Source organism: Antechinus flavipes, chromosome 1 (genome assembly GCF_016432865.1).
Source record: "Antechinus flavipes isolate AdamAnt ecotype Samford, QLD, Australia chromosome 1, AdamAnt_v2, whole genome shotgun sequence".
Taxonomy (NCBI): domain Eukaryota; kingdom Metazoa; phylum Chordata; class Mammalia; order Dasyuromorphia; family Dasyuridae; genus Antechinus; species Antechinus flavipes.
The window spans coordinates 193,468,734-193,493,565 of NC_067398.1; the positions used below are offsets into that span (position 1 = coordinate 193,468,734).

General features: G+C 35.3%; 1 protein-coding gene across 1 annotated transcript in view; it reads left to right on the forward strand.

The window, feature by feature from the left end:
* Positions 1–385: 385 nt before the first annotated feature.
* Positions 386–24,832, forward strand: part of KCNN2 (potassium calcium-activated channel subfamily N member 2) — a 190,986-nt gene continuing 166,539 nt past the window's right edge. Inside the window, exons 1-3 of the mRNA XM_051994453.1 lie at positions 386–684; positions 2,067–3,400; positions 4,064–4,159. Of these exons, the coding sequence (XP_051850413.1) occupies positions 663–684; positions 2,067–3,400; positions 4,064–4,159 (1,452 nt within the window). The 5' untranslated portion in view covers positions 386–662. The remainder of the gene's footprint in view (positions 685–2,066; positions 3,401–4,063; positions 4,160–24,832) is intronic.

Here is a 24,832-nt window from a genome sequence, read left to right on the forward strand (position 1 = left end):
AAGAAAGTTTGGGAGAAGAGTCAAGGAACTGCCATATTTTGAAACATGAGGGTTGGTCAGTTAGAATTTATTAATTACTTATTATTAACAAGGCACTGTATTAATCTTTGGGTATACAAAGAAAAACAAAAGATAGTTCCTGTCCTCAAAGAGCTTACAATCTAATGCAAGCAGCAAGCAGGCTGAGAAAATAAAATGTTGGAATTTTTAAATGAAATTTTATATCGTTATTTGTCATTATAGTCCATATCTCCAGTATTCATTGTGAAAAGCGTTAACATTACAAAATATATCAATAATTTCGTGCGTGACCACCCCTTACTAATTAGCTGACCAACACTTTCCCTCTCTTTTAGTAGCTTTGCTTTCAGTCAAAACTAGGTTTTGCCAGAGGGAGTTTCGAAACGCTAAAGTATCCACTTTGTTCTTCTCTTATGTCGGTGGCAGGTAGGCGGGACCAGAGAAGAGAGAAAAGGAGGAGCTGGAGTTGGAAGGACCACATCACTGAGATTCAGCCTACACTGAAATCTACTTCCCTGGACAGTTCCCCACGTGGACACAGCTTCCCCAAGAACAGGGAAATCCTAGTGATCCTTTAGGAAGACAGACAGCCAGATCGAGCCAGAGAAAGCTTTCTTAGTAGCCTGGGGCACCACTCCTAGATGTTTTTAAAAAGACGTAAATGTAAGGGCTCTCAAAATTATGCTTTGGGGTTGGGATTCCCGCCCCGATCCCTCCCCCCTTTTCAATTCCAACACAGCCCAAAGTGGCTTTTCTAAGAGATCACAGCCATGCCATTCCCAAATCTCTTCAACGCCATCTGTTAGATATAGTTTGCTTCTCCTGTTCATTCCTTGTCAGTCAAATCGGAAACTGGAATCTAAATTGGTTCTGAGACGATTAGGGATGGGGAAAACACTCCTAACCAAGACCCCACCTGGAAGATGTGAATCAAAGAACCAGGTTACCTGTGCTATACCAAATGTAGGAGGTTTGACACAGCCACTGAGCGAACTCTTCTACTTAGTATCTGATATTCTCACGGTGACTACTACAACTACATCACTAAGGACTTCTCTTTTTCAGGAGTGTGATCTGAGACAGGATCAGAAAGGGGAATAAGGCAAGTCTTGTTTAGTTTCGTTAGTAGAGGATACAAATAAAACGATTCCCATGTACCCACTACTTCATATTCCAATTCATAATACACCTTTTCTTTTCCAAGGACCCACTGACGAGATTGAAGGGGCACTGTAAATGAAATCAATCAGCAAAGGTTCATTAAATGCCTAATTTGCACCAGGACTGGTGCATAGAAGTGAGGATATAAGTGAAAGAATAAAATCCCTACTAGTAAGAACTTAGTTTGTAATAGAGAGGACAATGAACATAGCAAAATATATAGGGATATATAAGTTAATAAATATAAATTTATATAAAATAATACAAGTTAATTTGAGAGGGAGAGCATCAAACTTTGAGGGGATTTAGAAAAACTTCACGCAGAAGATGTTCTGTGAGTTGCATTTTAAAGAAAAGAGACTTTTAGATTGAGAGAAGGAATGGGTACATTCCAGGAATGTGGGATAGCCAATTCAAAGGCACAGAGACAGGAGATGGAGTGACGGATGTGATAATCGAGAGAAGACCAGTTTGGCTGAATCAAGAAATGAGGATGGGGTGACATAGCAGGAGAGCAGTGGCTCCTTGCATAACTTGTACTATTCCAGTAGAGAGGCTAGTCCGGTGATAATCCTTACCAGGCCTCCGCCACCACCCGCAATGTTTCTCCTAGCTGCGCCGCCGCCTGTCCCTTAGTTTCCCCTTTGCCTCAGTAGCTAAGCAAGTGAAATCAACCAAGCCAGAGATTTGAACCACAGATTTGAACCACCTTTTCCACTCTTCTCTTCGCTTTGTCCAGGAGATGTTCTATGCACTGTATCCCTCCTCTCTTCCTTCCCCGCCCCTCTTCTCAACCCAGTTCCATCAACTCCTCTTCCTTTCCCCTACTCCCCCCCTCCTTTCCCCAAAGCCTAGCACTGCAACTCGCTCTCTTTTACCCGCAGGTGATGTCATGCCCGTTGTTTTGGTACGATCGACCAATAGGACTCACCTCCTGGATTCTACAGGAGCCGGGATGGGCCCTTCCTCTCACCAGCAGCAGGACTCCCCTCTCTCTACCATAACGCATTGCGCAGGGTGCACCACCGCCAGGTCTCCCTGCAGCTTTAATAGTTCTGATATGGAAACCTCATTGCAGTTGCAGCGAGGCTTCTTTCCCGAGCAGCAGCAACAGCAGCAAAACCAGCAACAGCCGCAGCAGCAGACGCAAGACAAACCGTGCCTCTCCTTTCAGCAGCACTCAAAGCAGCATTACTATCACCACCAGCAGCAGCAGCAGCAGCAGCAGCAACAGCCGCCGCCACAGATACACCAGTGGCAACCGGGCAGTAGCGGCAGTAGCTCATGCCTTCAGTGCAACAGCTGCGCCTCCTCCAGCGCCCAGGTGGCGGGGGGAAGGGTAGGGGATAATCTGCCTCTGCTGCTCCGCACCTCATCACCCGGCAGCGTTTTTGGAACCCGCAACTCCTCGCCTGTTTCCACCTCATCCTGCTGCTGCTGTTCTTCTCGGAGGGGCAGCCAGCTCAATGTGAGTGAGCTGAATCCATCTAGCCATGCCAGTGTCCCCAGGAAGCAGCAACAGCAGTTCCCACAGTATCAATACCCTTCCCAGTACCACCAGTGCAGCTTGCAGCAGGCTGCCAGCCCCACTAGCAGCCTCAGAAGCAGCGGCGGTGGCAGCGGGCACCTCCACCACCATCGCCATCACCACCACCACCAGCAGCAGCTACAGCAGGTTCGCCGGGAAAGCAACCCCTTCACTGAAATAGCCATGAGCAGCTGCAGGTACAACGGAGGAGTGATGCGTCCACTCAGCAACTTAAGCTCCTCCCGCAGGAACCTGCATGAGATGGACTCAGAGTCTCAGCCCCTGCAGCCCTCAGCTTCTGGAGGATGTAGATCTAATTCCCCAGCTGCAGTGGTTCCTCCTCCTCCTGCTGCCCCCTCTTCCTCAGCCCCGGAGATAGTAGTGTCCAAGCCCGAGCACAATAACTCTAACAATCTAGCGCTGTATGGGAGTGGTGGTGGTGGTGGTGGTGGTAGTGGAGGAGGAGATGGAGGAGGTGGAGGTGGAGGTGGGAGAAGCCCCGGACCGGGCAGCAGCAGCGGGACCAAGTCTAGCAAGAAGAAAAACCAGAACATAGGTTACAGGCTAGGCCTTCGGAGAGCCTTGTTTGAGAAGAGAAAGCGGCTCAGCGACTACGCTCTCATCTTCGGCATGTTCGGGATTGTGGTCATGGTCATTGAGACTGAGCTGTCCTGGGGCGCCTATGACAAGGTACACTCTTCCGTCTCAAACACTTTTCTATTCCCTTCCCTAGGATGACTGGGCACACACAGAATCACTAACCACTCTACCTTTGGACCGTTACACTACTTAGATTAGAAAGGCACAGTCAAATATGGGGTGGATCTGTGCTTGGAAGAGTGGGGACTCTTAAAGACATTTGGGCCTGCATAGCTCTTTCCTTTTCTGGAGCTCTTTGGTTTCATTCAGGATGTCTACTTTGATCTAGAGAGCATTTTGGAAGTGCCTCTTGCTGCTGCCCAAGGTGCTGGGAAGTTCTGCCTTGTTATTCCTGCAAATTAAATAAATAATTCAGGGTCAGCAGAAGGAGGTCTACTGTGTACCAAAGTCAAACACTCCTTTCTACTGCACCTTTAAGCTCATAGTAACTTTTCTTTCTGATTTCCTCTTATTCAGTTAGTCCTCTGTAGTACCGCGACTTTTAGCTGGGTCCCAAAGATCACCTTCTTATCTTATCCTCTTTATCCTCAATACCCTAGTCCCTTTTAAATCCCAGAGGCAGAATGAAGGGCCGTTAGGGAAAGAGGGAGGCTTCACTTCTTTAGTAGAAACTGCTTGTCTCAGTGTGTCATTGTCAAAATTGACACACCATTTTAATGTGGTTTTAAAATAAAGTTATTGTCTCTTTTTCAGGCATCCCTATACTCCCTAGCTCTGAAATGCCTTATCAGCCTCTCTACAATTATCCTGCTTGGTCTTATTATTGTGTATCACGCCAGAGAGATCCAGGTAACAAACATGCTGTTTTTATGAATTGTGGAAATGCTTTATGAGTGAACCAGTCAAACTTTAAAAAAAAGTTGTGTGGTTTTTTTTCTGGCCTAATGAATGGGGTTATAAGGACATAGCTTGCAAGTCTAAGAGAGTAAACTGACATAAAAACAAGCTTAGTGAAATAGTATGGTGATTTTCATATTAAAAATTGAGTAGAATTGTTGTCCTCAATAGAGCTGTAAATATCTGGGTAGAAATATAACTACTTCTCGGGTACTTTGACTCTAGGATTTAATTTTTTTATTATTTTTTCTTTAATATAATAGCTTTTATTTTCAAAATACAGGCAAAGATGGTTTTTGACATTCTCCCATGCAAAACCTTGTGATCCAAATTTTTCTCTTTCTCTTGTCCTTACCCCTCCCCTCACAATTCTTCAAGTTAGTTTTTTTTTCTCTTGCCCTTCCTGTTCACTCTCCTCCTTTTTCTCTAATCTTTAGGGTTTTTTTTTTCTTCTCAAGACCTTAGCATGCATGATGTCTTCATGTTTCACTTTATAGTCAAGTATTATTAAGTTTTTTGTTTTTTTAATGTTTTATTTCTTTTCAAGTGTGAAGAAATATGTAGAGAATTCATAGCCATCTAGTGGACAAACAGCAAACATAATTGTGATTCAAGCTTTAAAAGAAGAAATAAAAATTAAAAAAAAAAATTAAGTACAGTTTTTCAGCCTGCTTTCTTCTCATTAATGAGTATTTTATATATTATAATAGAACATTCATTCTTTAAATTGATATATCTATAGGTAGGAAGTTTGGCTTAGTGTCAGAGTTAGGGAAATAGAAGTTAATTTTGTCTCTTGACACACGTTGTGTGATCCTGGGCAAGAAAAATAACCTCAGTGTCCACAGAATACCTGGTGATAAGTTGCTGTATGCTTATGCTTTTTAACTGGCATAGGAGAGTTCCCCATTGGAAGTTCTCCACATCAATGACACAAGGTCAAAGAGTCATAGATTGTGGATAATTTCATTATTGATACATAGATATTTTGAAGTGAGTGCTTTTTATTTTGAAGAACTCGAGAGACTTGATTGATTTTATCTTGTAATAAATTCTATGACATTATTATAAATATTTGCTTTAAATATTTAAATCTCAAATTTATGCTGATTAATGATTTCCTTATAGGAATTATCTTATTTAGCATACCAGTTAGTACTTTCAATTAAATAAATCATTTATTCTAAATTAACCAGCTAATATTGAAAGGGAAAAAATTTTAGCTAGTTTAAAAATATATATATATGTATATGTACATTTCTATAACTATATAAATATGCATGCTTGTATGCATGCATACACGTATGTATATTGTATGTTTTGGAGATTCCAAAGAGAAAGATGTCATCACTTCTAGTTTTGGATTACTCTGGAATAAAGAAAGGTTACATTTAGGAAGACAATAAGATTAGGGGAGAAAAATAGGTTAGGTACAAAGACTGAATGAAATCTTACTTGCAGAGCAACCTCAATAAACACATACAGTTTAAATTATGTACCTCTTTATTAATTTTAGAGCTTTGCTTTTCACTCCTAGATTGTATCACAGTGGATTGTTCTAATTAGAAAAAAGTATTATACTGATATTTTAGATACCTACATATAAGGTATTATAAGATATAATTTCTAAAATTCAGTATGTTCTCTTATTCTTGTGATCAGATGGCACTCTTTTCTCCCTCCTCTCCCCCAAAAAGCCTCCCCTCAAAAACAGTGCTGAAACATGATACTTATATTTCTTTGGTTCAATTATGAAAATTTTCAGTAATATTTAAATTTTTTCTCAACTTTGAGATTTTGATTAAGAACAACTTTTACTACTCAATGATTTCTTCCCCTGTAGTTAATGTGATGATATTTCATCATCAAACAACTTTATGTTACATTTTGTTTTCAACCCTAAAGCAGAGTAGTTACATTAAATTACTCAACAAAAGACTTGACAAGGTCACAGGTAACATTACAAGCTATATTAGAAGTGTCATAAGTACTAAAACTTAACAAAAGTTACTATGCTAGAATTAAGGAAGTGTATTTGCTCTGCCTGAAATGTAATAGCTTCCTGCCGGACAGTTTGTTCTAATGAATTTGACACTAACATTTCATTAAGGTAACATTTCCTTTTTCTTATTGGAATCACTTCAGTATATTGTATTACTTTTGTCAAGTCAAGGCAACAAACATTTATTAAGCACATTTTATGTTATGTGCCAAATGTGGGCAATATGTAAATAATTTCACAAACAACATTTATTCAGTATAAACTGGAAACCATCACAGAGGGAAGCATTATCATTAAGGATTGAAAAAGATTTCTACAAGTTTGGATTGTATGTGATTTGTGACTCAAATCACAAGATTAAGAATCTTTTGTAAATTCAGGATAAAAACTAAACACTATCATACAAATATCATTTATCCAATATAGATATGCAGCTTTTAAAATTTTATGTCTTTAAGTGTTTTTTCTTAAATGAAAATCATTTTATCTCTGATGTGTTGTTTTTAAATCACATTTCCCCCCAAATTTCTATTTAAGAAATGCTTTTTAAAGCAGCTGATATAAAGGAAGGAAGAAAAGGTAAAAGGAAAGACGGGAAGAAGGAAGAAGGAAGAAAGAAAAACAAAGAGAGAAAGGGGAAGGGAGGAAAAAATTATTGAATCCACCAATTTAGAAAGTAGAAGGCAACAAAGGTGTCACATTTTCTTTTAACTCAAGAATGAATTCAAACATGTATGCAAAATGTTACATATACATTTGTATTACTAATAGAGAAAAGTTCCATTTCATTTTCTATTGTTCAGTGGTATTCTCTCTTCATGACCCCATTTTGGGGTTTTCTTGGCAAAGATACTGAGCTTTGCGATTTCTTTCTCCAGTTCATTTTACAGTTGAAGACACTGAGGCAAACTGGCTTAAGTAACTTGCTCAGGCCACACAACTAGTAGGTGTCTGAGGCCAGATTTTAACTCAGGAAGAGGAATCTTCCTGATTTCAGACCTGGCACTCTGCACACTGCACCATCTACTTAGCTACCCTTTTCGCTAGGTGGCTGCTAATCACATGTATTTTTGCCTCAACATACAGTATTGCAGAAGTACATCCTGCATATATATTGATTCAAGATTAACATCCATATTCATTATAAAGAAGCCTCTTTGATTTGCCAAACATTTTAGTATAATATGTGATAGGAAATCAATATTTTGTTAATTGATTTGTTTTTCAGAACTTCATCTTGAATTTATTTTTATAATCTAGAATATCCAGCTATCACTTTTAATATCTTCTCTTTATGGTTACCATCCTAGTATTGAGAGAGAGAAAGCTGGCTTTGGAGTTTTAAATCCCACTTCTGCCACATGCTGGCTATGTAATGCTCAGCAAGTTGATTAGTTTCATGAAGTCCCAGTCAATTTTCTATGACTATGTACTTGTAAAGTAGTAGCACATTTACATTGGTATAGGGGTCCACTCTGTTTCCTATATAGATAAAATCACAGATTTGAACAAAATAATAACAACAAACATAACCTATTGATTTAGAAGATTACAAGGTGAGTAATAATCTACACCGAAATACATTATTTCGTCAGCCCATTGTTTGAAGATCAACCCAGCTGAATTCAGCTGTAGAGTGAAAATGAGAAAATAATTGGACACAAAAACTTTAAGTTTAAGCAATTGAAAGATTGTGATCTATTTTGGTAGATGAAGGTTGCTTATTTTGTGGATAGGAGTCTCAGAGATACAAAATGACTTGTCCCAAGTCACACAGATAGTAAGTCACAATTACAATTTGAACCTGTGCAACCACCCTCTTTCCCTTATTATAGATGGATACGTCTACTTCTGGGAGAGAAGGTGACTTTATTGATTAAGTTAAAAGTTTTAGGAGCTTTTCCCCCACTTAATATTACTTAATTTTTATAATTACATGTAAAAATACTTTTCAAAATTCATTTTTATAAGATTTTGAGTTTCAAATTTCCCTCCTTTCCTCTTTCCTTTTCTCCCTCTCCAAGATAGCAAGCAATCTGATATAGATTATACATATATAATCATATTAAAACATAGTTCCACATTAGTCATATTGTGAAAGAAGAAACAGAACATGAGAAAGATAAAACCAAAACCTCACATAGAAAACCTGTGCTTCAAATTGCATTCAGACTCCATAGTTCTTTATCTGGATGTGGATAACATATTCCATCATGACTCTTAGAAGGATCTTGGCTCACTATATTACTAAGAAGAGCTAAGTCTGTTACAGCTGATCATCTCACAATGTTGCTGTTCCTATGTACAATGTTCTCCTGGTTCTACTTACCTTAAGTAAATGTTCACATAAGTCTTTTCAGATTTTTCTGAAATCTGTCTACTGATCATTTCTTTTAGCACAATAGTATTCCATTATATTCATATGCCATAACTTGTTGAACCATTCCAGAATTGATGGGTATCACCTCAATATCCAATTCTTTGCCACCACAAAAAGAGCGGCTATACGTATTTTTTAATATGTGGGTTCTTTTTCCCTTTTTTGTCATCTTTTTGGGATACAGGTTTAGTATCAGTATTTCTGGATCAAAAATTATGAACAGTTTGGTTGCCTTTTGGGCATAATTCCAAATTGCTCTCCAGAATAGGTGGATCAGTTCACAACTCTACCAACAAAGCATTTGTATGCCAATTTCCCCCATAGCTTCTCCATAAGTTGGAAATTTTAAAAATATCTCTGAGCTTCTTGTCATCTGCAAGTGTTAACTTGTTAAAGTTTTAAACTTTTTTTTTGAGAATTGATTTTTGTCAATGTTCTGATGCCACTTAGTTCAAAAAATCTATTAGATTTTTTCATTTACTTGGCCATCATTTGACTATATAAAATTAGAAATCCCTTGCCCTTGCTTTTAGGTAGAGATATTTATATTAAGTGTTTGGCCTTTCTCTTCCCCCACCTACACTTTCACACTTTGCCTTGCCTCTCCTTCCTTTCCCCCAGCCAAAGTGGATTTCAGTAGTTGAATATCATAGCTTACTTATCTACCTCCCTGTGTGTTGGAACAGTTAGAATAAGTGGTTGCTTTCCAAACTGAAAAGAAAATGTAATAACTCCCCCTCCCCACTTCTTTCCAACTTCTGAAAAGCGATTTACTTGACTGTACCTTTTTTATGCGAAATTCTTAACTGACTTTTTTTTCCCCTGAGGCAATTGGGGTTAAGTAACTTGTATAAGGTCATACAACTAAGAAGTAATAAGTATCTGGGACTAGGTTTGAACTGAGGTCCTCTTGACTTCAGGGCCAATACTCTATGCACTGCACTATCTAGCTGCCCCCATGTGAAATTCTTTAAAGAAATGATGATAACCTATTATAGACAAATAGTTTTATTCTTATTCACTTATTAATTTCTGGTAACCCATCATCTAATGATTTGATTAAGGACTATTTCAAGGACAAAACAAACTGAAAGCATTTATCTAGTTTAAGGAAGAGAGCAGGAAAGAAGAAACTTCTCTAGAATTGTTGTTTATGCCCCTATTATGATAGAATTATAGAGATTATATAGACTGACACTTATAGGAGTAAAAACAAACAAACATGAAGGGAATAGTTTGTTATGTTGTGTTAATGATTAGTCTAGGTCATCAGCATATTTCACATTACCTGAAATGAGACTCTCAGTTCTTATAACTTCATGTATACAGTAGTAACAATATCACTCGGGACTAATTTATTCTACCTGCCTGTTTAAAGACCTTTGCATTATTAATGTATTTGGCACTAAATAAAACCATTCTGATGTGTTTACAGTGTAGCATCACAAGTGAATTAGGAATGATACTTTGGGGTTTACCACAAGTGGTTTGGCTTATTCTTTCTTATCTAGGTCACATCATAGCATAGCCAAAAAAAAAAAAAAAAAAGACTACTGCCAGCAGAAACTATTATAAAGCTAAATATGGCAAGCTACCAAAAAGTTCTAAATGGATTTAATAAAAAGGCAATGAAATTCAAATATTTTATAAGTAATCAATTCACTTTGGGAGTTTCTTCTTAAGCCTCATAAATCTTTTGTTTGGTTTCCAAGACATATTATTTCACTAGTGAAGAGACTTCCTCTTGTGGAAAGTGTCCACTAATGCACATTTGCAGTTTGTCAGTTAATAGTTTTGAAAAATTCTCTAAAATTTAAAAAAGAAGTGAGAGTGTGGCATGTCCATTGTCACACAGCTGTAATATCTATAACTAAGCAGGGATTCAACGTGAGTTCTTCTAACTCTAAGGCTAACCAAACACCTCATTTTTGCCTTTCTAAACAATACATTTAATAAGATTAGCATTTGTTATCATGAATGATCTAGATGTTTTAAAAAATCAAAATTTTTGGAAGAACACAATTATTTCTTAAATAAAGCTATTCCTAAGCAACTTGGAGTAAAAATATGGTAATGTTATACAGATTATTCTCTGGAAAAGATGTGAAATCATTTTTTCTGATATCTCCATTGTAGTTTCTCATATTGAATAGAATAGTTAAACAATGACTTTTTATTTGTGAGATAAAAGTTTGATATCTGGCTTACAGAGCTTTTACAAAATCAAAAGATCATCTGCCTTTTACTTTCAGACCTTAGAATATCATATAGTACAATGATTAGAGTTCTAGCTCTAGAGTTAAAAAGATCTGAAGTCAAATCCAGCCTCAAATATTTTCTAATTGTGTGTGACCTAAGTCATTTAACTTCCATTTGCCTCAAGTTCTTCATCTCTAAAATGGGTATAATAAAAGCACCTATCCTCCCAGAGTTATTGTCAGGTTCAAATGAGATGATATTTTGTAAAATACTTAGCATAGTGCCTAGCACATAGCATGTACTATATAAATGTTAGCTATCATCATAATCTTACCTAGAATAATAAGTAGCCAATAAAACTGGAATATATCAATATATCATTTTAAGTTAAAGGATACCTAGAAAAGTAGGAAGGGGCCAGATTATTAGGAGTTATAAATACTAGAGGAATCCATATTTGATTATAAAGATAATGGAGGGGGTGTAGGAATTGCTGAGTAAGGAGTTGACAGGTGAATACTACAGGAAAATCACTTTAGTCCTCAATGGAGAATGGTTTAAAGTAAAAAGAGGCTTGATTCACAGATAAAAAAGATTGTTGTAATAATCTAATTAGAGGAAATGGGGTCTTTAACTAGGATGGTGGTTGAGTGGAGAGAAACTAGTGAAACTAGTGATATTTTAAAAATAGAAATAATATTTGTTGACACATTGGATGTGAGGAGTTAAAGATGATACCAAATCTGTGAGCCTGAGAATATTGTTGTATCTTTTTAAAAAATATAATTTTAAACATTCTTTTTCTTAAATTTTGAGGTTCAGATTCTCTTCTTCCCACCCTTCTTATACTTGTTAGCAAGGCAAACAATATGATAGTAATTATACATGTGAAATCATGTAAAATATATTTTTATATTAGCCATTTAACAAAAAAATATATAGTGAGAAAATTTTATTTCAATTTGTACTCCAAGTTTATAAGTTCTATCTCTGGAGGTACATTGAATTTTTTCCTCATGAGTTATTTGGAGTTATTTTGGACTAATGTATTGATCACAGTAGCCAAATCTTTCATAGTTGATCATCATTATAACATTGGTCTTGCTGTGCATAATGTTCTCCCAGTTCTTCTCATTTTACTTTGCCTTAGTTCATACAGGTCTTGTCATGTTTTCTTGAAACCACTCTCCCTCATCATTTTGGATAGCACAATAGTTCTCTTATCACAATCAGACAAAACTTGTTCGGTCATTCTTCAATTGATGAGCATCCCCTCAATTTCCAGTTGAAGTTCCATAATACTTTTGTACATATAAGTACTTTATCTTTGACCTCTTTGGGGTATAGATACAGTAGTGATATTGCTCAGTCAAAGGGTAAAAGCCCTTTGGGCTTTCTTGATATTAATTACATTATTAATTATCAGTAATATAATAATTATTCAAGACAATTCCAATAGACTTGAGATGGAAAATGACATTTGCATCCAGAGAGAGAGAGCTATGGAGAGTGAATGTGAATTAAAGCATAATATTTTTATTTTTGTTGTTGTTGTTGTAGTTTGCTTGTAGTTGTTGGTTTTTTTTTTCCTTTCTCTTGATTTTTCCCCTTTCGATATGATTTTCTTTGAACAATGTGACAAATATGGAAATATGTTTAAAAGAATTGCACATATTTAATTTATATCAGAATGCTTGCTGTCTTGGGGAAAGAGAAAGTAATGGAAGGAGAGAGAAAAACTTGGAACCCAAATTTACAAAAATGAATGTTGAAAACTATTTTTACATGTGTTTGGAAAAATAAAATACTATTGAAAATTCTAAAAAGTAATTATTTCTTCAGTGACCTTTTGTACCTCTTTTTCAATTTGGTCAAGTCTACTTTTTAAGGAATATTTTTCTTCAGTGAATTTTTGTGCAGCTTTTACCATTAAGCTAATTATGTTTTCATTAAGGTGTTATTTTTTTTCCCAATTTTTTGGAGCCTCATTTACTAACCTGTTAATTCTCCTTTTATGATTTTTTTTGCATCACTCATTTCTTTTCCCAACTTTTTCTCTACTACTCTTATCTTTTTCTTTAATGCTTCCAGGAATTCTTGTTGGGCTTTTTGTCCAAATAGCATTTTCCTTTGCAACTTTGGTCATAAGCTGTTTTCTCATTGTTTTCTTCTGAATTTATGTCTTGATCTTCTTTGCCACCATAGTAGCTTTTTATGGCCAAGTTCTTTTTGTTGTTTCTTGCTCATTTTTCCAGCCTACTTCTTGACTTTGAACTTTATGTTAAAATTGGGTTCTGTATACTTAGGGTTGGAGAGGCACTGTTCCAAGTTTCAGACTTCTTATGCTGCTATTTTCAGTTAGTTCTGGGGATATGCAAGTTTTTAGTGCTTTCAAGGTAGAGTGATTCAGAGTGATGTGTGCTGACTCTTTTCCTGGTCTTCATATTGGTTTTCACCTCAGGAGGCCCCCTGTTCCCTTGTGGACACTATTTCTCTTGGCCCTGGATCTATGATCAGATCCCCTGCTCTCCTGTGCCACAAGGAATATATTATCATAAAAATCTGAAGTGAAAAGAAACTGAGGTACAAGGTTCAAAGGATGAATTAGCAAGACTTGCAATTGCCAATAAGCAAGATCCTAAAGCCCTTCAGTGGTCAAGGATGCATTAGAATAATCAGAGAGGTCTTTTATATAGTTAGTAAAGGTGAACTTACATTTGGCATTATTATACTGACTTTCTTGCAAAAAGGGGTTTCCAAAGTCCCTGGTAAGGGAAAAACACAGAGTAGTCAATATCCTCTGGATATTCGTGGAAAGTCTCTTGTTAGTGACTATGTATACTAAAATAGTCCCATGCTAGATTTGTGCCCAAGCAGAACATTTTTATGATCAGGATTTAATGAGTATGGGCTTTAGCTCAGAGAAATGGGCACATTAACTCATTAAAGTCAAACTATCTTATAAACTCTAATGTTAAGTAGTAAAACTTTTATACTAAACTAATTCATACTGATTCCAGTGATTAAAGTTAGCTGCTAACTATTAATCTATCCATAATTAATAAATAATAAAGCAATATCACAGGTAGTAATCTTCTTTGCTTTGGAACTATAACTAGAGCCCTTGTTCCCTTGTGATCTACCACAAGAGTTTCTCTCTTCCCTGGAACTATGACCCAGGACACTACATTGGCAGTAAAATTGTCAATTATCACCAACTATATCCAGTGCTAACAAGAGACTCCTTGCAAACCCTTTTTGCTTAATTATTCAGTCTTCATCTCTGGGGTGAGAGTTCTAAAAGGTGCTACTGCTTCCACTTTCACAACCATAACCAAGAAACTCATGGGGTTGCTGCCATATGTGCTCTTCCCACCCCAGTGTCACAAACCTCTCTTGTGAACCTCCCAAGTTGTCTTAGCTGGGGAAAAAAATGTCTTCTTGAACTTTGTTAACTCTGCTGTTCCAAAAGTTAATTTGAGGAAATATTTGAAAATTGTTAGGAAGGAAATGTTGGAAAAGTTCAGCTGAGTTGCTGCTTCTAATGTGTCATTTTGGTTCTGTTCTCAATTTCTGAACTTCTTATTCACTACCTGATGGAAAATAACAGAGATACTAAAGAAGGGAAAGGGACCTGTATGTGCCAAAATGTTTGTGGCAGCCCTCTTTGTAGTGGTTAGAAGCTGGAAAATGAATGGATGCCCATCAATTGGAGAATGGTTGGGTAAATTGTGGTATACGAATGTTATGGAATATTATTGTTCTGTAAGAAATGACCAGCAGGATGAATACAGAGAGGATTGGTGAGACTTACATGAACTGATGCTAAGTGAAATGAGCAGAACCAGGAGATCATTATATACCTCAACAACGATACTATATGAGGATGTATTCTGATGGAAGTGGATCTCTTTGATAAAGAGTACTAATTCAGTTTCAATTGATCAAGGATGGACAGAAGCAGCTACACCCAAAGAAAGAACACTGGGAAATGAATGTAAACTGCTTGCATTTTTGTTTTTCTTCCCGGGTTATTTATACCTTCTGAATCCAATTCTCTCTGTGCAAGAAGAGAACTGTTCAGTTCTGCACACATATATTGTATCTAGGATATACTGTAACCTATTTAACATGTATAGAACTGCTTGCCATCTGGGGGAAGGGGTGGAGGGAAGAAGGGGAAAAATCGGAACAGAAGTGAGTGCAAGGGATAATGTTGTAAAAAATTACCCTGGCATGGATTCTGTCAATAAAAAGTTATTTTAAAAAGTAATAATAAAATAAAATAAAATAGAAACAAAAAAAAAAAAAGGAAAATAACAGTTATTTGTTAATTGGAATCCAAGTAGTCCCAAAGAATTGCATTAGGTTCTAGAAAGTGAACAAAGAATACTTTAATGGAAAATTCTAGTGTTTAATCATTACTTCAGAGATCAAAAATGACAAGAGTTTTAAAAGGATTGTATTTAAAGACATATTGATATACCTTTGCTTCTTTTCTATTTTTGTACTTTTATGTGATTTTAAATTAAATTGCCTTGTTGACTAAAAACAGTGATTATAAGAGTATTTTGAAGGAATAAGAGAGTATGTCACAGTGGCCAACCTACCATGCTATGTGTTACTTGCTTTACTAAATTCTGGAATAATAGGATACTGTTTAAAATTAAGCTTTAAAAAAAACACATCTTAATATATACAGTGTAATGTTTTTCATTTTTCGAAGCAATTTCCAACATTTTCCCTAGATTCTTTCCATCTCTGTTTATGATTATATGATCCTTTGAACTACAAGTGATGCATAATTTACCACTGCTAATGTCTAATTTCAAACAGCATATTATTAATCTGCTGAATTTTAAACTTTGATTTCTAAATTTGTATTGGATAAGTAGGCATATCTTGTCTTCACAAAAACTGGTGTTTCTTCATAGCCTTTAGTCCATTTAAATAGGACAAATCATTCATCTCATCCCTTTCATTAATAGATTGAAAAAAAATTTCCTGCAGCCATACTCTTTTAAAACATTGCTGAAGTAATTTGTAAGCATTAATCATTCTCTTATTCATTTAAAAGCATTTATTGACTGCTAATTAGAGCCACTGTATTAAGTGTTCTAAGACAAAGGCTCTGATCACAAGGAGCTGATAATTTTTAATTAGAAAAAATAAACATGCATATTAACGTATTGCAAGTTATGTGTAAGTTAGCTCACAATATAAAATAGACACTACTTTAAGAAAGCTTCAAAGTACTAAAAGGATTGAAAGGAGACATTTTACTAGTTAAAACTAGTACAACTAATAGTTGTTAGTTTTCTCAAAATTCAAATTAATGTCTGTTATTAAATTAAGCAGCTTTGGAGACAAATTATCTTTTAGATCACTTAATCTTAGCCCTTAGAATTCATACTATTGTTGCTGATTAATTAAATTTTGTATGAGTAGGGTTTTTTTTTTGTTTGTTTGTTTCTGTTTTGTTTTGCCTAGACTTGATTTTCTCAGTGCAGGTAATTCCTAGTGAGTAAACTCTCACCAACAACAAAAATGGATAGTAAAATTTAATTTATGCTTTTAAGAGATTATCTCAGAAACTAAGAGGTTAAGGGATTTACCCATAATCACACAGCTAAAACATGTCAGAAACAAAACTCAAACCCAAGTCTTCCTGACTCTAACTGCCTCTTTTTCCATTATAAGAAACTGATGTCATTCTATGCTCAATACTACATTTACAAATTTGATTTAATGCAATTATTTCAAATGGTATAAATTCTCAATTTTTTTTGTTATTATGGGCATAGGTTAGTATTTTTTTCTTAGTTATCCAATATAGCTTCTGTTTTAATATTAAGAATACTTTTGATGATTAAACTTTAAGACAAAGTTTTTACTGAATAATTTATAGGGGAAGGGCAGATTGGGCTTTTTTTTTTTTTTTTTTTTTTTTTTTTTTTTTTTTTAGCACTGAATTGCCTAAAGGCCATCAATTTTAAAAATAAAATAAAATAAAATAACCAAGTGAGTTCTTAGCTTCTTACCTGTACATACCTGATAGGTTTGTTGTAGAGATCAGTTCAGAAAATGTTTATAAACACTTTATAAGCCTTAAAGTATTATGCTATCATTTTGAATATGTTCCTAATTATAATAAGAATATATATGTATAAGGATGCTAAAAGGCCTAACTTCTGAAATGTATCTAGTATTTTTTAATGTTTCTTTTGATAATGATATTTAAGGAAAATTGATTTTGTTTCATTCTAGCAGCTAAGAAATCTAGCAAGTTAATATTAAATAAACTAATAAAACTTGAATGATTTTTGTCACTTAACCATTAGTGTATTTTTAAAATGAATCTATTCTATAGGACCTGATGGCTTAAAAGCTTGAATTTATCTACTGATTTTGCATGCAATATTACATAAATTTTAATGTTAATGTTGAAAACATGGCGTGTTTTAGTTTTACTCTTATTCCTCTAAAACTACCCCTCTCTCGTCATCTTTATAATCTCATTTTTCAGAATCAAACAAGATATTTAATGAAAATGTATACACATACACACACAAATATACACACACGCAATCATTCTTCAATTTTCATATATGTGTTTTAAAAAACAGCACAAATGTAAAAAATGTAAATATTGATACATTGAACCTATGAGAAGCAGGGGTTAGAATCAACAAAAACTGTAATCTTTTACTAGAGATTGCCAAAAATACATCTTTCTGCATACAACTTTTTATAACAAAGCATTAATTTCAATCACATATCCTTTTCCTGACACATAAAATAATTCATGAAATGTAGTACACAAAACTAAATTGGTAACATGCAAAACATTTTTTCTCATTAGAAATTTTCTTCCTATTCAAGATATAACTAATCATTGATTCATTAACACCAAACACAGCAATAGCAGCTGTAGCATTCTGGTAGAAAGCCTTTTTAGGATTTTTATTTATTCATTAAGCCACATCACTGGCTATACACTTGAACTTAAAGCCCAAAAGATTTGCATTATGCTTTGGGAACATAAACTGCAATACAAAAATATGAGTTTCAGAGGCAAACAGTGAAAATAAGCCACAAATGCAAAGGAGCTCTTTATAAAAGAAGAGTGAATAAGACCAGTGAAGTGCCTAGTAGGATATTAGCTGTTCCACAAACTTTTGAGCTTCTTGTTTCTCTTTTTTTTCTCTACTATATGCTAGATTGCCAATATGACAATGAAAATGAGATTACTAATAAAAATCACAAGAATACTTTGTATTTGTAATACTTTCAGTATTCTTGTGATTTTTATTAGTAAAGTTAAACATGTGAATATTGAGAATTGACTGTGTATAAATACACACACATTATCTGTAAATATATATGTGTGTGTGCAATATATATATATATATGTATATATATATATTTATTTATACATAAACATACACATTTTATATATCGGTAGTGTAAAGGGGAGCTTCTCAGATATTTATTAAATAAACTGTTTCCATTCCAGAAAATACTCCAAATAAATAAATAAAATAAAAATATTTAATTTCATTGGTATAAAAGCCATTGTCTTTCAGATTCCTGTAATATTTGAAAAAAGCTTATGTCTGGCTACCCATTTTTCTCTTAAAGCTGGAAAAATGTCCTATTTTAGATATTTTTCTTTCCTTTTTAGTATATATATATTTCGATTATTCAGATCATTTTCATGGCTAAGTTTTAACTCTTCAATATGTGTTTTTTTGTGTACATATAGAAGAAGAGAAGAAACTAGGAAACTTTTTTTTTAATAGTTCTGGTCTAGCTGTCTGGTTCTCTAAAACCAATCTCATTTAGTAACAACAATTTCTAAGCAATTCAAGTATCTAATGTTGTTCTTTCCACTTTTACACTAACTCAGAAAAAATATAGAGACTAGTTTTAGTATTTTTCTCAACATCCTTATTTTTATAAGTTATTATCTAATCCATTATTTACTGGTTACGAATAATTAACATATTCTCAAGCAACAAAGGCTTTTCACTCTTTTATCATCAAACTGCATAGGTGGAAATTGTTGGCTAACTACAGAGCTAATTAAAACTAGATAATAAATGAAATCTTTCTTTGTTGGAAAACTCCCCCATAAGGTATGAACTAGAAAGAGAACAAAAAAAGTCAACAAAGGAATAGCTAATGAAATAAAGCAGTTTTTGTAGGGTAGGGGGAACATAAGGTTGAATGAAAGAAACTAATATAACGGAGGCATGAGTGTGTATTTTGACTAAATTCAAATAATTTATGGATTATTCGTGCTTTTCCCTCCATTAGTTTGGATAATGGATATCAATCAATACCCACTCATAAATTATTTTAGCAGGTGAAAGTCTCTTTTAAGATAAAAGAAAAAAATCAACATTAGATATATTGATATGAAGTACTAGTATGAAGAATTAGGTTTTTGGAAAGAATAGAAAAATAGATGCTCAAAAACCACTCCATTAAAGTCTATATCTAGTACTAGAAGAGTCCCTTTCTACTATATTTTTGTAATTTTATGGAAGTTTTTTTTTTTAATTTAATTTGAGGGGGTGGGGGAAGATTTTAGAATTTGTTTTCACTTAAGAGTTTTCAGCTAAATCTGAGGTCCTGGATAACTAGGTGAGTTGGCAGGGAAAGTCTAAGATACTAAGTTACTTCTTGAGGCAAGCAGGGAAGAACATTGATAGGGATCAGCTCAGCCTTACAGTCCCATCCTGTAGAGATCTTGTGTAACCTCTACCTTAATGTATCCAATCAGAAAACCAAGCTATGTCAAATCCCCAGGTTAAATTTCCCCTATAAATCTGTTTGTGTCCTGGACCATCTTTCCTGAATCCCTTTAGAGTTAGCTTTGCCTTGGTGTTCTGCCTGAGTATGTCTTTCTTCCTATTTTCTCCCCTGTGCCTCCTGCTGTCTTTCTCCTTCTTGTAGTTTAATTAACTCTTTTAGAGTGCTAAACTACTCTATGGATTTAGCCTGCCAATCAATGGCATATTCCTACCTCATGGTATATTTCTTTTCTCCTGGTTAATTGTCAGTTGCCCTAGGGAATTTGTCTTTTCCCTCCTTAATTGTTAAAAACTACTTTACTTGCCTACTATATGCTCTCCCAAATTTATTTCATATTTACTACTACTGGTGTCTATTTTACCTCTTCATTTTGTCTAAAACCTCTTCTCTTAAATAAATGTACCTTTTGGCAAAGAGAAAGCCACTGAGACTTCTTCACATGTGAATTGTTATCGAATCTCATCAACATAAATAAGAAAAATTTGAAGATTTATAATAATCTTCAATATTCCTACATCCATAAAGTAAGCATACAAAGTGATATATTTTATTTCAGCTTGCTAGTGATTTTTTTGTTGTTGTTTAAAAGGAATTTTCACCTACTAAAATTATTTGTGATTCGTCAGTGATTGATGTCTATTATCCAAACTAATGGGGAAAGTATGAATAATTCAGCAGTTATTTGAATTTAGCTAAAATATATGTGCATGTCTCTGCTACATTTCTTTATCTAATTCCTTCTAATTTCTACTATCCTTTATAAAAACTGCTTTATTCCATTAACCATTTTAAAAATTGACTCTTTGTTCTCCTTCTAGTTAATAAGCTCTGGACAGTGTGATACTGTAACAGTTCCATAAAATTGTTCACTTCTATACAAGTTTAGATAACCATCTGAAAATGGAAAAAGTAAAGACACTACTTTATAAAGATAAAATAGATACCTTCTATCTAGGTACATCTTATCACAGTAGAGCTTGTCAAGGTCAAGGTATGCTACTGTAGAGTCTAGAAGCAGATATCCTAAGAAGAGGTCTCTCAGATAACCCCAGTTTAAGTAAGGCAACAGATCAAGACCAGAGGATCTGTTAAATAAGAACTAGCAAGTGAATACTAATTTGTCCTCTACTCTAAACTCTTCAAATCTGGTACCTTTTACCAAGCTCTCTCCCTTCCTAAATGGAAACCTCTAATCTAATAGCTACGTCTGACAGGGATCTCTTTTTTTTACTTCCCAAATGCAATCATTATGTAGGATGACTCAGGAACCCATACTTCATGTAATCTCAGGGTTTACCAGCTGCTATCAGTATGAATACCATTTTTCATGATTCTGTAATCCAGGTATAATCCCTCTACTTTAGGCCTTCCAAACTGGAAAAAAAAACAATGATGAGGTCTTTCACCAAGAACTTCTTTTTCCCCATTTCATTTCACCCCATGCTTTTGGCTAGTATTTTCCTTCACCCCTATCTCATGTAACCAGGTGGCCCTTCTTGCTAAAACAATCCCCTTTATAAATACAGGTGATCCCATTCTTTCCCAACTTCTTCATCAGATTGTCCCCTATATTTCTGATAAGGCTGTCATGAATGTCTCTCATATAGACAACTTTTCCTAGGATAGATACCAAAGAACATTTCCCCCACATTACTGCTTTTGTCTTCTCAAAAGAGTAGGGGTAGTGGATAAAATAGTGTGGCATTAGACACAGTGAAAGAGTGTTCAGAGGATCTAGGGCAAGCACCATAATATTTAAAAGGAATTAAGCATTGGGTAGAAAGGATGACATGCAGAATGGAGATAATTAATCTTAAGTGGGTTTGATCTCCATTAGCAAAAACCTCTGAGCCTTTTCAGTCTTATAAGAGAAAGCTTTTACTCAATTAGTAAAAGTGACAATAAAAATCAAAAGGAGTTTGAAGTCCCTGCAAGGAAGCATATGTGTAAATATCTGTCTGCCAGTCCTTCCCTGAGTATATACCCCTCCTCTGGGTGGGCTTTAGGAAAAGGGGGGTTTAAAAGCCCTTTCAGAATTTACCTGGACACAAACTGGGCAGGACTGACACATCTGTTTAATTATTTCTCTTAGTTTGTGAACAGTGAAAAGAGATTTCACAAGGAATTTAGAGAGCATTGTTTTCCAAGCCAATATCTTAGTTTAGGCCAATGAGAAGTTCCTGCCTGGCCTCTGGGATTAGAAATTGGCCTGAAGGTGTCTGAAATCACCCAGAAGGAAAAAGGGTGTACCCAGTTTCTTTAGCAAAGGGTTTGCTCCTGGGATCTACACGAGGGTGTAGGAGTTGGGGAATTAAAGGTGCCATGGTCAGAGGCAAACAGGCAGCAACTCGGCAGCTGCAAGACTGTTTTTTTTGGGGGGGGCGAAGTGAATTCTCCTTCTGGTGTTCTTTACAAAACATAACAGAAACCTCTCTAGGTCCATTGACAGTTTGCAATAATTATAGAACTTCCCCTGCATACTTAATGGGGAAATTTCTTTATTTTTGCTGTCAAAACTCCCCTTTCTTTCCATATAGCCCCAGGAGCATGCAAAACATAAAGGCATATTTGGAGTCAATATAGATGTTCACTCTCATTCCTTCATTTCTAAAGTTCTGGTGAAAGCAAAAATGCTGTGAATCTGCTGGGCAGTTAGACCCTCCAATAGTTGTTGAACTTAGAACCTTCCTCAATTAGAAGGGCTGTGGCAGCTAGCTGTAGGCCAGGAGGGTCACTCCCAAAACACCAAGTTTCTTTGAGAAATAAACAAGGGGTCTGGGATAGGGTCCCAGGAACTGAGAGATTGGTTTAGCTTTCAGGGTTTTACAATCCCTGTCCTGGTCAGGCCTCCATTGGAGGGGAATTGTGTCAGGACTTTGAATAGAATCCTTGGCAATAATTAAAGTTAGGTATAAATTCTAGCCATGTCCAGGAAAGTACACAGCTGTTTCTTTGAGGAAAGTTCAGGGAATACTAAGACTGCTTCCTCTCTGCTATGAGGAAAAGGGAGGTAGGAATTACTACATAACCCAAATACTTAATAGACTGATAGGCAAAGTGGAATTTTAGACTAAGAAACTTAATAGCCCTGGGGGAATCTGGAACTTAAGAGTTTTTATGGCTGCAGCCAAAGAAGCCTCTCTGTGGGGCTGCAGATCAAGATATCATCTACATACTTGCCAAGGCCTGTGATATGTGAGGACCCTCATGGAAGCCCTGAGCTACCTCCATGCTGTGGATGTGAGTGCCCATGTTAATTGATGGAGGGTCATTGTTCCCCTGGATTTGCCTCTTCAAAGACAAAAAGAAATTGTGAGTCTTTATTGCAATGGGATGCAAAAAAAAAAAAAAAGCATCTTTAATATCTAAGGTAGAAAACCATTGTGTCCCCTGGGATACTTGTACTGGGCTCATGGCTTCTACTGATCATTTGCTCTGACTATAAAAATTTGATATAAGAGGAAAAAGAAGGGATACGATTATCAGTGCATCAAAATTGGTCCTTCAGACTTCAACCTGAGAACATATACATGACAGGATAAACCATCCTTAGCTCTGTTTGACAGTCAATCATGTAGCAATAATTCTGTTTCATTGTCATTCTCAGGAATAATCAGATGGGAAACAAAGAAACAGAACTGGGAAACTGAGTCAGAGGGGCTCCCACCTTGAGCAAAAGCTAAGATTGTCCTCTCAGCTCTTGCCCAGATAAGACATCCACTATGGCAGTTCAAGAAGGCATTCTTTTGAGTAAATTATGGCATTTTTCTTAAATGGTGGATTATTGACTTAATGATGAGGCATATTCAAATCTCAAAAGAGTTACATTCCTAAGAGATTTTATTTCTAATAGCAAATTCTACTAATCACAGCTTAGGGATAAATACATTATTTTAAAAAGTTTACTAGGACTTACACACATAGGAGATTTTGTTTAACATATTTTGTATATTTAAACTTATCCTGATGCAAAATATCAATCATTAAACAAGCTTAAAGATTCTTAGTAAACACATTCCTTATTTAGGAACTATACATCCTAAGCTCAGGCTTATCTGATGGTTTCAAGAAAACTGGCAAGTTTACAAATTAAGCTGTGGGATTGATAGACACTACAGAAAAGGGACTGAATTTGCTGTTTCCCACCCCAATTATTCTTACTGTTTATTTTCATGAGCTATACTGTTTGATACCTCTCCCTACTGTGAAAGGGGGAAAAGATGTTGCATACCTCATTCTTGGAGCTAAACTGGTAAGATTTTCACCTCATCCCTCTTGTTCCATACACAGTAAGTACCAATTTTACGTTTAACATAGTGACAATAACTCCAAATAACTTAGTTAACAATTTCAGAATTTTCTTAATAGCCAAATAGTCTTCCCTTAAACAAGTTTTCCTTTTATTTTAGGGAGAAAACAAGACAATTCTTAAAATTGAGATAGTACAGATTTTAAAATTAACTTTAGTTTTCCTAAATTTTAATTAAATGTTCTAGACAAAAATGAACCAGGAAAGGGTTAAAGTGCCAATTTTTAGTGACAGGAGCCTCAGAAATCTGACTCTAGATATCGCAAAAGCAGGCTGCTTGTTGCCAGAGTCTTAGCAAACTGCTCTTCTGTTTTCCTAAAGTTCCCAAACTTTTAAATCTTCTATTAACACTATCAATGCAAATATCCCTTTAAAGGGATTTGATTAGAGCTCCTTTATTGCTTTTACTATCATATCTCAAGTAACAAATTTCGCTGAACTGAATATCTTTTCTTTCTCCCGCTCTCACCCCTTTGTCCATATATCCCTGCTGCAGTCAGGGAAGGAGAGAAGAAAGAGAAAGAGATTCTCTTTCCTCTATGCACTATCCTCCAAGTCTTAGGGAGGCTTTAATTTATTTGAATTTGCTTCCAAATTACTTTACACACACATTTATCTCAACATTGGCATTGTATGTTGGTCACATCTAAAAATCCATAAAGTTATCAAATATAAAGCAATCATATCCAATAAAGCAGATAACATTCATATAGCATGTTTTATGCTAAGCACTTTTGCAACCATGTGCTCTTCACAACAACCATTACTATTTCTCTTTACAAATCATAAAATTGGGCAGAGATAAAATAATTTGTCATAAATTACATAGCTAGTATATTTCTGCAACTGAAACAGAGAGTGGTGGACTTACCAAATGCAGAGGCCGACTGGCTTTCTCACCTCACACTGCCATCC